Below are 15,555 nucleotides of genomic sequence, written 5' to 3' on the forward strand. Positions count from 1 at the left end.
CAGCGACCTATTTTTATGAATGGTTGGATTTCATTCACGTTTTTTTTTTCACCCCTCCCCCCAACCAGCCTCGGCGTGGCTGATTTAAAGGGCCAGCGTCCCTGCAAATGCTTCTATACTTCTATATATATATACACTTTAATGACTTTGTGGCGTACTTGACAAACACTAGTACATTTAATATGACCCTTGCCCAAAGCCAAAGGTCACACAGGTCCCTTCTTAGCTGTCTCAGGCGATGCCTGTTAGGACAGAATATTTCCAAGAGAAGAGAAGCAAGAGATACATGGCTATGTTATTGTCATACATTTAACATTTTATTTTTTCACAGCTTTTTTTCTTGCAAATGTGTGACTTATTTTCTCACATTATTACAAGTTTTTCTTAGAAATTTACAACTTCATTTTCATAATCGTACTAACTTTTTCCTGTGAATTTATGACTTTATTGTGGTGATTTTTTTCTTGTATATAATAAATATTTTGTATTTTTTTTCCTGTACAGTTTTTTTTTCTTGTAAATGTACAACTATATTTTCGGAAATAAATTTTTTGGGGGTGTGAATTTGACTTTATTGTTTTTATTATTGACTATTTTTCTTGTAAATTTCCGACTTTCAATAAATGTATTACTTTATTTGAATTATACTACTATTTTTTTTCTCGTACATATACAACTTTCGCTGTCCGCTTTGGTTTGAGTCAGACCTTCTGAAACAGATTTGTGATGTTAACCAAGGCATCGCTGTATCAGTTATCGGAGTGATGTGACTGTTATCAGATTTATTGGTATGATGTCATCATTAGTATTTTTACCATCCTGGAGCGGACCATGTTCAAGTTCGTGGGGTTCTACTGGAATAGGAAAGTTCCTTATCAGAACTTTGGAAGTTTTTATGCAAATTCCACGAGAGCGTGGAGGAGCCAGTGATGATGATGGTGGCGAACACTCATGTCCTGTAGCTAGCTAGTAGCGGCTATATATTAGGATATATTGACATTGATACGTTTGGTATAATCCTACATCATACATTTATACACACACTAATACTGTGGGGTACACATGGGGGGGGGGGTGGAGGTGACTACGTTTGTGGCGCTAATGAGGCGTCTAGCTTAAATAGAGGGATCTGCTTTGAAAGGGGGTCTTGCAGTGCTTTGGTCAATAAAAACCTGCAGGGGTGTGTTAGTCCCTGAGGGGGTGCACCCTTTCTAGTCCACACGGAGACGTGACCCATCAAAAGGCCTCAACAAAAGACCGTGAATGATGCATGAAGATCCTCTTCTCCTTCTTGAGAACCTCTGAGCCATCCGTGCTAAAAAGCACATTGGTGAAGATGTTTCTCAGCACCTCTGCAGGTCCAAAGTCTGAGCAGGTGTCCACCTGGTCCCTGCAGCCCGCCAGGCGCGTCGGTTTGGCAGTTTGGAGCGTGTTGATTGCTGGAGTTGAACGTGAACCCGATGGAGCCGCCCATGGAGGCTTTCATGGGTGCATGCATGGACGGGGGTCATGGGTTCACACGCACTTCCTAGTCCCGACTTTGGCTGCGTCTCTTGAAAAACACAAAGGGGGTCTTCTGGGGCAGACCCAGCAACATGGGGACCTGGTTCTTGTGTGTGATCCTGATCTGTAAGAAGCAGAGAACGTCATGAAGAACATCGGACTGGAGGTCTGTTGTCACCTTTGTATCGTAACTATGTGGTATGGAACTCTATGGTTATGGATCTATGTGGTTATGGATCTATGGTTATGGATCTATGGTTATGGATCTATGTGGTTATGGATCTATGTGGTTATGGATCTATGGTTATGGATCTATGTGTCTATGAAGCTATGTGGTTATGGATCTATGTGGTATGGAACTCTATGGTTATGGATCTATGTGTCTATGAAGCTATGTGGTTATGGATCTATGTGGTTATGGAACTCTATGGTTATAGATCTATGTGGTTATGGATCTATGGTTATGGATCTATGTGTCTATGAAGCTATGTGGTTATGGAACTCTATGGTTATGGATCTATGTGGCTATCAAGCTATGTGGTTATGGATCTATGTAGTTATGGATCTATGTGGTTATGGAACTATGTGGTTATGGAACTCTATGTTTATAGATCTATGTGGTTATGGAACTCTATGGTTATGGATCTATGTGGTTATGGAACTCTATGGTTGTGGATCTATGTGGTTATGGAACTCTATGGTTGTGGATCTATGTGGTTATGGAACTCTATGGTTATGGATCTATGGTTATGGATCTACGTGGTTATGAAGCTATGTGGTTATGGAACTCTATAATTATGGATCTATGTGGTTATGGAACTCTATGGTTATGGATCTATGTGGCTATGAAGCTATGTGGTTATGGATCTATGGTTATGGATCTATGTGGCTATGGATCTATGGTTATGGATCTATGTGGCTATGAAGCTACGTGGTTATGGATCTATGGTTGTGGATCTATGTGGTTATGGAACTCTATAATTATGGATCTATGTGGTTATGGAACTCTATGGTTATGGATCTACGTGGCTATGAAGCTATTGGTTATGGATCTATGGTTATGGATCTATGTGGTTATGGATCTATGGTTATGGATCTATGTGGCTATGAAGCTACGTGGTTATGGATCTATGGTTATGGATCTACGTGGTTATGGATCTATGGTTATGGATCTACGTGGTTATGGATCTATGGTTATGGATCTATGTGGCTATGAAGCTACGTGGTTATGGATCTATGGTTATGGATCTACGTGCGGTATGAAGCTATGAGAGCAAAGAGAGCCTGAAGGTCAGCGTCTGCTGATCTGCTGATCTGCTGATCTGCTGCAGGTCCTCCTCTGTAGGGTGGCTGATGTAAACCACGCCAGCCAAAGTGTTGGGTGACACTGCAGCAAGCAGTCACAGCCAATCGGATGGCTTCAACACCCCCCCCCCCCACATCCAAAAAGAAGGTCAGGGAAGGTTCCAAGCAAGGAGGTGAAATCCTCCATCTTGTTATGAAATCCAAGGCTGATCTGACGTCGGCCTTGCCAGCATCTCACATAACAAGAAGAACAAAAAGCTGTGGATCTTCCGCCCCCGACCAGGAAGAGGAAAAATGGAGAAGACAAAAATCCAAATAGCTGATCTTCTCCTGGGCTGTGGAGGTGACGGACGGGGGTGTGCGTGATGCAGAGGAGGAAGGAAGCCAAAGCAAAAGTGGACAAAATGGAGGTTTGCTGGTAGGGGGGCGGAGCCAAACACGGAGCTGTCAATTGATGGAGAGAATTACCAATCCCGTGCTGACAGCGATCTGGCATTTTCCCGCCTTTGCCTTTCACACAGACAATGAAGTCGTCCAATGACGTCCAACACAAGGGGGCGGTCTCTAGTGGTGCTTTCCGTGTGGTACTGTTTGGTGGGGGCGTGTCTCCAGGTGGTGATAGCCTAGCATAGCATAGTTAGCGCCGCCATTCCCGAGGTTAAAACTCACCGTGCACGGTGGCTGCATCCACGGCTCGCCGTCAATCTGCATGGGGAGTCGCCGGGACGTCCTGTGGGGACACAGCAGACGCGTGGTGAGACGGGTGTACGGGTACCGGTTGGGGTTGGGGTTGGGTACCCACCGTGGCTCAGCTGTCCTCCGCTTTTAGCGACATCGCTAGCTCATATACTCGTATACCTGATGGTGACGACGCCGCACTGAGCCAGCCGGCGTCCGGCGCTCTTCAGCCCCGTGTAGATCTGACCCATCTCCATGGCGCCCTCCAGGCCCACCACCTCCAGCAGCCGGTCGCTGAAGTCTGGACACAACCACGCATTGTCACCAGTGAACAATGGCAATTGAAGAGAGAAAGGGTACCGATGGCTGACAATGTCGGTGGTCTCCTAGCAACCGTGGGCTTGGACCACTCGCTTCCTTTCATGTTCCGCAGGAAGACCCCACTGGGACTCGTTTGGCGTCATGGCGCCTCCTTTATGACCACACTCGCTAAGTGTCAATCAACCGCTCGATGGTTTCATCTGGGAAGGTCATTACCGTAGATTTGGTTTTACTTTTGTAACTGTCAATACATTGACTTTTATTTTGTCAATACATCACTTCCTGTTTATTCTTTTGGCCCTAATACTCCGTCATAGTTTCCTCTGTGAGAGCAACTGTGCTTTTATTGTGAAATCCTGATACCCGACAAGCTAAGTAGTGCTAGTACTAGTAGGACTAGTAGTACTACCAGTACTACTAGTATGAGTATTATTCGAGTATTAGTCCAACCAATGAAAAGGCTGCCAGGCACCGAGATGGAAGCCAATGGAGGCAAAGGCTGCGCTCTTCCCCAGCATGCATTGCCGTCTTATGTAAGAGGCTATTTTTAGCACTGCTCCAGCACGCCGCCATACGGGCGGGACGCCGGCCCATCTTTGGCGCTCACAGGAAGTGGAGGAGAGCAAGCGTGTGCGTGTTGAAAAGACCAGAAGAGGATGTCAAGGATTTGATTGGAATGGTTTTATGATGCTTGAGTACATGCTGACTGAGGATCCAACACCGTGTCCCTGACCAAGTCCCTGTACCTGTCCCTGTCCCTGTCCCCATTCCTGTCCCTGTCCATGTCCCTCATAGGGAAAAACTCCAAGTATACAAGTTTGCCAATTTCTTATGTAGTAAAAATGTGCTAAATATTTCAAAACACGATTCATATCAACTTCACTCTTTTTTCCTGTCCCTGTCCCTGTCCCCATTCCTGTCCCTGTCCATGTCCCTCATAGAGGAAAAACCCCAAGTATACAAGTTTGCCACTTTCTAATGTAGTAAAAATGTGCTAAATATTTCAAAACACGATTCATATCAACTTCACTCTTTTTTCCTGTCCCTGTCCCTGTCCCTATTCCTATTCCTGTCCCTGTCCCCATTCCTGTCCCCGTCCCTGTCCCTCATAGGGAAAAACTCCAAGTATACAAGTTTGCCACTTTCTTATGTAGTAAAAATGTGCTAAATATTTCAAACCACGATTCATATCAACTTCACTCTTTTTTCCTGTCCCTGACCATGTCCCTGTCCCTATTCCTGTCCCTGTCCGTGTCCCTATTCCTGTCCCCGTCCATGTCCCTCATAGAGGAAAAACTCCAAGTATATAAGTTTGCCACTTTCTAATGTAGTAAAACTGTGCTAAATATTTCAAAACACGATTCATATCAACTTCACTCTTTTTTCCTGTCCCTGTCCCTGTCCCCATTCCTGTCCCTGTCCCCATTCCTGTCCCTGTCCCCATTCCTGTCCCTGTCCATGTCCCTCATAGAGGAAAAACCCCAAGTATACAAGTTTGCCACTTTCTAATGTAGTAAAAATGTGCTAAATATTTCAAAACACGATTCATATCAACTTCACTCTTTTTTCCTGTCCCTGTCCCTATTCCTGTCCCTGTCCCTATTCCTGTCCCTGTCCATGTCCCTCGTAGGGAAAAACTCCAAGTAAACAAGTTTGCCACTTTCTTATGTAGTAAAAATGTGCTAAATATTTCAAAACACGATTCATATCAACTTTACTCTTTTTTCCTGTCCCTGACCATGTCCCTGTCCCTATTCCTGTCCCTGTCCCTATTCCTGTCCCTGTCCCTGTCCCTCACAGGGAAAAACTCAAGTATACAAGTTTGCCACTTTCTAATGTAGTAAAAATGTGCTAAATATTTCAAAACACGATTCATATCAACTTTACTCTTTTTTCCCAAGTTTGCATTTTTTTTATTATTGCAAATATTTCAACTTTCTTTTGAAATAATCTTTATTTTCATTTTTTTTTTCATATCTTTTAATATTTGGACTTTGAAAATTTTTTGAAAAAAATTCATTTCTGCTGTCGTTTGTTTGAATTTTTAACTTTCTTCTTGTACGTGATCTCCTCATTATTATGACTTTATTATATTCCCTTTATTATATTCCATATCATCTCGTACTTCGGTACGTGACAGAAATTTTTTTTAAAAATTAAATAAAAAAAACAACCCCAAAAAATTAAATTTAATTATTTAAATTATATTAGGAAAGCAGGAAGTGAACAAATGTAAGAGTTAGTGATTGTAAACGTACCAGATGGAGGGGTAGGATTTAATAAGCTTTGCTTCTTCCTACTCCTTTTGGACATGTGGAACTGGGAACTGATTATGGGATGCACTCTATTGGAATCTGATGTATGTTCAAATGAAATTAAACCATTACCATTACCATTACCATTACCATTACCATTAGCATTAGCATTAGCATTAGCATTACCATTACCATTACCATTACCAAATATTATATCTAATATTTGGACTTGATTCTCATAGCATTGTATGCAATTAAAGTCCTTTATAAAAATGTGTCATAACATTAGAAAACATCTTTTTTCTTGATGTTTTCATATGAATATTTGGACTTATAAAAGTACTGAAAATATTGCAATATTTGCTGCTGCTGTTTCTCCAGTAAATGATATTTTATAAAAATAAATATATTTTTAGAAGGTGCGGCTCTGCATTCCAGCAGGCCTGCCGCCATGAGTGAGCAGAACACAGGAACACAGGATATCGAACATATTACAACGTATTACTGCATGTACTGCATGTACTGTAAGTATTAGCGTGTGTCCCGGTCGGAGGCCTGCGGCGGCACGAGCGTCCATCTCATCTGCTGTTTTTGTTGAAAGAAAACAACAACATGTCCTCCCTAAAAATAACCCCGGACACGGCGACTCGCAGCTTGAGTGTTGGCAGTCACGGCGGGGGGGAAGGAATATGTGGACGGACCAAGAAACGCCGTTCACTACTACGTGATGGATTCAGCATGCTAGCGGCTAGCTAAGCGGGACTGTAAACACGTGGACCCACCTTGCACGCAGAACTTGAGTTCTTTGGGGTCGGTGACGGCGCCGCCGGGCGTCCTGTCAGGAAGCTTCTTGCTCATGCGCTTGTAGTTCCTCCTCTTCTTGGTTTCCCCCCAAAGGTTGGAGCCGCCGTGCATGCTGGGAATGTTGAGCACGGCGATGCCCTCCAACGACGCGCCGCTCAGGTCCAGCGTCACGCCGTCACACTGCACCACGCGACAATCATCCATCCGTCAACTTTGACAGCTGACACTTGATGAGTGGGAATGATTGCATTGACGGTTGATTGGGAAAGTGGGCGTGGTTTTCCATCCTACCTCCACTTCCACACCCTCGTTGAGCTTCTTGCAGGTGGCGGAGATGCTCTCGGTGGTGCCCAACTCAAAGTACCACAGCTTGTTCTTCATCCTGACAACACATCGTATCGTGATCTATGGTTATGGATCTATGTGGTTATGGAACTCTATGGTTATGGATCTATGTGGTTATGGAACTCTATGGTTATGGATCTATGTGGTTATGGAACTCTATGGTTATGGATCTATGTGGTTATGGATCTATGGTTATGGATCTATGTGGTTATGGAACTCTATGGTTATGGATCTATGTGGTTATGGATCTATGGTTATGGATCTATGTGGTTATGGATCTATGGTTATGGATCTATGTGGTTATGGAACTCTATGGTTATGGAACTCTATGGTTATGGATCTATGTGGTTATGGATCTATGGTTATGGATCTATGTGTTATGGAACTCTATGGTTATGGATCTATGTGGTTATGGAACTCTATGGTTATGGATCTATGTGGTTATGGAACTCTATGGTTATGGATCTATGTGGTTATGGAACTCTATGGTTATGGATCTATGTGGTTATGGATCTATGGTTATGGATCTATGTGGTTATGGATCTATGGTTATGGATCTATGTGGTTATGGAACTCTATGGTTATGGATCTATGTGGTTTTGGAACTCTATGGTTATGGATCTATGGTTATGGATCTATGTGGTTATGGAACTCTATGGTTATGGATCTATGTGGTTTTGGAACTCTATGGTTATGGATCTATGTGCCTATGAAGCTATGTGGTTATGGATCTATGTGGTTATGGATCTATGGTTATGGATCTATGTGTCTATGAAGCTATGTGGTTATGGATCTATGGTTATAGATCTATGTGCCTATGATGCTATGCAGTTATGGAACTATGTGGTTATGGATCTATGGTTATGGATCTATGTGGTTTTGGAACTCTATGGTTATGGATCTATGTGGTTATGGAACTCTATGGTTATGGATCTATGTGCCTATGAAGCTATGTGGTTATGGATCTATGGTTATGGATCTATGTGCCTATGAAGCTATGTGGTTATGGATCTATGGTTATAGATCTATGTGCCTATGAAGCTATGTGGTTATGGATCTATGGTTATGGATCTATGTGGCTATGAAGCTATGTGGTTATGGAACTCTATGGTTATGGATCTATGGTTATAGATCTATGTGCCTATGATGCTATGCAGTTATGGAACTATGTGGTTATGGAACTCTATGGTTATGGGTCTATGTGGTTATGGATCTATGGTTATAGATCTATGGTTATGGATCTATGTGGTTATGGATCTATGGTTATGGATCTATGTGCCTATGAAGCTATGTGGTTATGGATCTATGGTTATGGATCTATGTGCCTATGAATGGTCATACCCATATCATAATCATATCATAACCATATCATATCCCATCATGATGAGGGTTGGGCGATAAGGACCTGAGCACGTATGAAATGGGCTGTAGATCAGGTATCAGGTAGAAGAAGAAGCCAAGCTAGTTCCTCACCTGCTGTTGAACTTCTCAGGGTGCTTTTCTCTCATCAGATGGAAGCGATGAGCGATGGAAGCATCCTGTGACCAAGACAAAATGCATCACATCAGCACTTGTGGAAGTGGAAGCGGCCACCAGGCTTCCATGGTGTGGGAAGTGGAAGCCCAAGAGGAGGACAAGCAGAAGGACGTGATGAGGACGTGATGAGGACATGATGGAGGAAGAGGATGCCTGGCAAGGTGAGATGGATGATGAAGAAGAGTCATCCATGGCCTCCGGGTGCTGCGTGTTGTTTTTGGGTCCAGACCACGCGCCGCTTTGAAAAACATGTCACTCAATCTCAGCTCCACGACCATGGCCTCCAGAAACAGGAAGGACGGCGTGGACGGACAGGAAGCTGCTCGGCTGGAGGTTAGCCATGCTAGCCTAAAGCCCTGCTAGCCAATCTAACCTTGCATCACCGCAACGCAGTCACGTATCGATTATTTCCATCTGCATGAAAACGACCCTTCTCTCTTTAATTGCAACTGTTCACTAAAACAACAACTGAGTAGATAATAATACAAATGATCATAAAAGTACATAATAAATACATAAACACTAAATAAATACATACAACATACATACGTCATGGTTGAGTCACAGGGAAACACTGCCTCTAGTGGTACCATGGAGAACTACACGTCACACCCTAATATCATGTCAAGTACTCAAACGTCCCAAAAGTACTCAAACATCCCGAAAGTACTCAAACATCCCATAAGTACTCAAACGTCCTACAAGTACTCAAACATCCCAAAAGTACTCAAACATCCCAAAAGTACTCAAACATCCCATAAGTACTCAAACGTCCTGCAAGTACTCAAACTACCCACAAGTACTCAAACATCCTGCAAGTACTCAAACATCTAGCAAGTACTCCAACGTCTCGCAAGTACTCAAACATACTGCAAGTACTCAAACATACTGCAAGTACTCAAACGTCCTTCGAGTACTCAAACTACCCGCAAGTACTCAAACATCCTGCAAGTACTCAAACATCCCGCAAGTACTCAAACATCCCATAAGTACTCAAACGTCCTGCAAGTACTCAAACTACCCACAAGCACTCAAACATCCTGCAAGTACTCAAACATCTAGCAAGTACTCCAACGTCTCGCAAGTACTCAAACATACTGCAAGTACTCAAACATCCTGCAAGTACTGAAACGTCCTGCAAGTACTCAAACTACCCACAAGTACTCAAACATCCTGCAAGTACTCAAACATCCCGCAAGTACTCAAACATCCTGCAAGTACTGAAACGTCCTGCAAGTACTCAAACTACCCACAAGTACTCAAACATCCTGCAAGTACTCAAACATCTAGCAAGTACTCAAACATCTAGCAAGTACTCCAACGTCTCGCAAGTACTCAAACATACTGCAAGTACTCAAACATCCAGAAAGTACTCAAACGTCCTTCGAGTACTCAAACTACCCGCAAGTACTCAAACATCCTGCAAGTACTCAAACATCCAGCGAGTACTTAAATGTCTCGCAAGTATTCAAACATCCCGCGAGTACTCAAACTACCCGCGAGTACTCAAACTACCCACAAGTACTCAAACTACCCACAAGTACTCAAACATCCTGCAAGTACTCAAACATCCAGCAAGTACTCCAACGTCTCGCAAGTACTCACACATCCTGCAAGTACTCAAACATCCAGCGAGTACTTAAATGTCTCGCAAGTATTCAAACATCCCGCGAGTACTCAAACTACCCACGAGTACTCAAACTACCCGCGAGTACTCAAACTACCCACAAGTACTCAAACATCCTGCAAGTACTCAAACATCCAGCAAGTACTCCAACGTCTCGCAAGTACTCACACCTCCTGCGAGTACTCAAACATCCAGCGAGTACTTAAATGTCTCGCAAGTATTCAAACATCCCGCAAGTACTCAAATGTTTCGCAAGTACTCTGAATGTCTCGCAAGTACTCTGAATGTCTCGCAAGTACTCAAAAACATCCCGCAAATACTCAAACGTCCTGCATGTACTCAAATGTCCCGCAAGTATTCAAACATCCTGCAAGTACTCAAACATCCTGCAAGTACTCAAATATCCTGCAAGTACTCAAACGTCCTGCAAGTAAGGAAAGATGTGTCATACAGGTTTTAAACTGGTTTTAAACATCAGCGGCCACGTGTGTGCGTACGTGTGTGTGTACATGTGTGTGTGTCTATGTGTGTGTGTGTGTGTGTGTGTACACGTGTGTGTGTACATGTGTGTGTGTGTGTGTGTGTGTGTGTGTGCTGTTGAAGAGCTGCCATGTGTCCCCGTGTGGTAATTCATTTCCCTCCATATTCATATAACCTGACCTGGACCTGGCAGCTGCTGACTTCCTGTCACTGATACTTCCCCTGACCTTCACCCAGTGCCAGCAGCGCGCCACACACACACACACACACACACACACACGCACACACACACACACACACACACACACACACACACACACACACCTTTGGGTGTAAAGGGTACAACATGTAAGTAATATTCAGTACATTTACTGTGTATTATACTTACTTTGCTAAGCAGCTAGTGAATTAGATGCTAACAGTTAGCTAGCTCCCCTTAACAGATACCATGGGTGTTCAAAGTGCAGACCACGTGCCTTTTGTGGCTTGCAACCGGTTTTCATCGACCCACGGCATGTTCTAAAAGTATGACTGAAGAATAAAACCAACGTAAACAAAAGTAAAAACGGAAAATTAATTTGACCAGAATAAAGTCAAAATATAGAAGACAAAAGAGGGCGTCGCAAAACTGTTCCTTTGTGATGTCACAGAGGAGCGGGCTTCCTTAAGGGCGTGGCTCTAAGCCAGATACGCTCTCTGCCCTCCCCCAAGCTCTGCTTCTCTGTTTACGAGAACTCAGGCAGAAGTTGTTGTATTTAGTGATGTGTGGCCAATCACGGCGGAGTGGGTGTTCCCAGAGGCGGGGCATGGGTGGAACGTACTAGCTGCTCTACAGGAGTCCACAACTCAATACAAAGGCTTTGAAAAAAACGAGCATAATATGTAGGTCCCCTTTAACCCCGGAAAGCCATGCCATTGGCTGGCGACCGGTCCCACCCTGGAGGTAGGAGGGACAGGCCACGCCCTCCTGGAGAAGCAGTCAGGTGGAAACGTTTGGAAACAGCAGGTAGCCCCGCCCCCGAGGAACACTCGCATATGGACGCGTACACTCCAGTGCACACACACACACACACACACACACATCAGTGATATGCTGACGTGTGATTTTCCAGCTAATGTTAGTGTGAGCTTAAAAGCTAATAATAATAATAATAATAATAATAATAATAATAATAATAATAATAATAATAATAATAATAATAATAATAATAATAATAATAATAATAATAATAATAATAATAATAATAATAATAATAATAATAATAATAATAATAATAATAATAATAAATAGTAATCCAAAAATATGCTTGGCATAAATTAGATGTAGTTATCGTTGTAGTTGCGCATCGAATCGTTTACCGCAAAGATATTGCTTATTATCGATAAAAACTTATTTCTATCTGTGATTAAATGTGATTAATTCACTGAGTTAACTGTGGATGAAATAAGATTAATCACGATCAAATATTTTAATCGATTTACAGCCCCAAGATTAACATAAGCATATGAAGCGATGCATGGGAGTCCTGTAGGACCACAAGCCGCCACAAGGAGCGCCACTCTCGAGACCCATGTAAAGATGAAATGAGATTAATCACGATCAAATATTTTAATCGATTTACAGCCCCAAGATTAACATAAGCATATGAAGCAATGCATGGGAGTCCTGTAGGACCACAAGCCGCCACACGGAGTGCCACTCTCGAGACCCAGGTAAAGATGAAATGAGATTAATCACGATCAAATATTTTAATCGATTGACAGCCCCAATATTAACATATATATGAAGCGATGTATGGGAGTCCTGTAGGACCACAAGCCGCCACACGGAGTGCCACTCTCGAGACCCAGGTAAAGATGAAATGAGATTAATCACGATCAAATATTTTAATCGATTGACAGCCCCAATATTAACATATATATGAAGCGATGCATGGGAGTCCTGTAGTACCACAAGCCGCCACACGGAGTGCCACTCTCGAGACCCAGGTAAAGATGTGACGCATGTTTGACACCACGAAGGACGCCCGTGGACGCTGAGCCTCGCCGGTCACCGTGGCAACCAAACCCTGACAACGCAACACGGAGCCGGCACGGTTTCATCGAGCAGATTGGATGAGCGCGACTGATGGCGGCCCGGTGGGCGTGAGTCACAGAGGCCGTCCTTCATGCCGCCTACGCAGGCGGCCATCTGTCACCATGGCACCCCTCGCACGCCACGATCCCCCACCCCGTTAACTCAGCCGTGCCACCGTGCATATGCGCACATGGATATACTACATGGATATACATGGACATGGATACATGGACATATATGGACATGGATATACATGGACATGGATACATGGACATATATGGACATGGATATACATGGACATGGATATACATGGACATGGATATACATGGACAAATATAGACAGGATATACATGGACATATATGGACATGGACATATATGGATATACATGGACATGGACATATATGGACATGCATGGACATACTACATGGACATGGACATATATGGACATACAGGGATATACATGGACAGGGACAAATATGGACATACATGCATATACATGGACATGGACATACATGCATATACATGGACATGGACATATATGGACATCCGTGGACATACATGGACATGCACGGACATGGAAAACATGGACATACATTGACATGGAAAACCTGGACATGCATGGACACGGAAAACATGGACATACATGGACATGGAAAACATGGACATACATGGACATACATGGACATACATGGACATACATGGACATACATGGACATACATGGACATACATGTACAAGGAAAACATGGATATACATGGACATGGAAAACATGGACATACATGGACATACATGGACATACATGGACATACATGGACATGGACATACATGGACATGCATGGACATGCATGGAAACCATGGACATGGAAAACATGGACATACATGGCCATCCGTGGACATACATGGATGTAGACATGCATGGACATGGACATACATGGACATACACGGATATGGACATTAAACATGGACTTTAGTGTAGACTTTAGTTGGCTCCAGCAAATTAGCAGCACTTTCTATCACGTTTGTTAATCAGATAGCAAGCTAGTTAGCTAACCACGGCTGCTAGTCACTTTAGTTAGCTGGCACGCTAGCTGCTATTTATACAGCACATCAAGTGAGTTAATCAACCAGTTAGCTGCTATCGCTCTCAGGTGTTAGCTTAAGTTGGTAAGCTAAGTCGCTTCTGTATAGCTTGGATAGGTAGTTAACTAGCTAGTTGCTATCTACTGTATCCAGCGAGCTTACTTAGTCTGCCGGGTGGGCCTGAAGTAGGGTTACTTAGTTTGTTATGTAGCCGGCGCTGCTTGGTTTAGCTAGTTAGCTGTTATGGCGCTAGCTGGAATGAAAGTAAAGCCTCATTCCGTCACCTTGCGGCTGCACGGTTGCCATGGCGATGCCACATTTCAGTGTTGGCGCGTAGCAGATAAGAGGGGTTGTCTGGCAACGGTAACCTGGCAACTGCTCCGAGTCCAGCAAGTGGCGAAGGATGCTAATGCTAAGTGTTCCAGTGACGGAGGCGGCGTCCTTACCACGCCGATGGAGAAGTAGTTGTTGATGATGTTGTAGGGCACCGGGTCGCCCTTGTCCTCCTTGTCGTCGGGCAGGATGTGGATGTTCCAGCGGTCCAGCACCACCTCGCTGCTGTGCTCAATGTCCCGCAGGAACCTCAGCAGGCTGCCGCCTTCGTAACCTGCAAGCATTTAGTACTTTCATTCTTGGCTCCGTGGTAGTCTAAGCCTAAATCCATGCCACCTTTCAATCTCGCCGCGCTTCTACTTTCGGCCATCTTTGTTGACATGTTTGCCCTGCGTGTCTGTCATTCATGAAAGAAATCAATGTATCCATGACATCATGCCGGACTGTTTCAACTTCAATACATCTGTCTCGAAAGCGGGTCAGCTTCATGCTGTCCGCTGCTAGGACGCCCCCCCCCCCCAGCGTGCACACAAACACATCAATATACATACTGTACATCCATCCACCAATCCATTTTCTACTGTACTTCTAACGTACTGTACATCCATGAAATATAATAAATAAGGACACGCGTCTCACCTCCCCCCCAGCAGAGACAGCGTGCCAGGTCGTTCCCCGTCCCCAGCGGGAGGATGGCCACCGGGGGGTGGTGGGCCAAGTTGGCCTTGTCTGCACAAACATATTTCATCTGTCGACACTTTTCAAATATCAGCGGCCATCAATGTCACTGCTGCACCACAGCAAAAGTACCACCTAGTGTACTACATGCATACTGTACATACAGTACACACTGTACATGCATACTGTACATACAGTACACAGTTTACATACAGTATGTACATACTGTACACAGTTTACATGCTGTACATACATACTGTACATGCAGTATGTACATACTGTACACACTGCACATACATACTGTACACACTGTGCATACAGTATGCACATACTGTACATACATACGGCACATACATACTGTACAAACTGTACATAAAGTATAAACACTGTACATGCTGTACATAGAGTATATACATACTGTACATACAGTACACAGTTTACATATTGTACATATGTACTGTACATAGAGTATATACATACTGTACACAGTGTACCTGCAGTATATACATACTGTGCATACGGTACATACATAC

General features: G+C 43.7%; 1 protein-coding gene across 4 annotated transcripts in view; it reads right to left on the reverse strand.

Annotated features, from left to right (window-relative positions):
* Nucleotides 1–314: 314 nt before the first annotated feature.
* LOC131135799 (diacylglycerol kinase beta) overlaps nucleotides 315–15,555 on the reverse strand; it is a 34,008-nt gene continuing 18,767 nt past the window's right edge. For 3 of the 4 annotated variants that reach the window (XM_058082089.1, XM_058082090.1, XM_058082091.1), the window contains exons 18-25: nucleotides 14,984–15,073; nucleotides 14,458–14,618; nucleotides 8,685–8,749; nucleotides 7,158–7,248; nucleotides 6,845–7,046; nucleotides 3,667–3,787; nucleotides 3,478–3,538; nucleotides 315–1,627 (exon numbers count right to left, since the gene is read on the reverse strand). In XM_058082089.1, coding sequence (XP_057938072.1) covers nucleotides 1,529–1,627; nucleotides 3,478–3,538; nucleotides 3,667–3,787; nucleotides 6,845–7,046; nucleotides 7,158–7,248; nucleotides 8,685–8,749; nucleotides 14,458–14,618; nucleotides 14,984–15,073 — 890 coding nt within the window. In that variant the 3' untranslated portion in view covers nucleotides 315–1,528. Of the gene's footprint in view, nucleotides 1,628–3,477; nucleotides 3,539–3,610; nucleotides 3,788–6,844; nucleotides 7,047–7,157; nucleotides 7,249–8,684; nucleotides 8,750–14,457; nucleotides 14,619–14,983; nucleotides 15,074–15,555 lie in introns of all 4 variants that reach the window. The other variant, XR_009131654.1, reaches the window with a different exon arrangement.

Source organism: Doryrhamphus excisus, chromosome 9, assembly GCF_030265055.1.
Source record: "Doryrhamphus excisus isolate RoL2022-K1 chromosome 9, RoL_Dexc_1.0, whole genome shotgun sequence".
NCBI lineage: Eukaryota > Metazoa > Chordata > Actinopteri > Syngnathiformes > Syngnathidae > Doryrhamphus > Doryrhamphus excisus.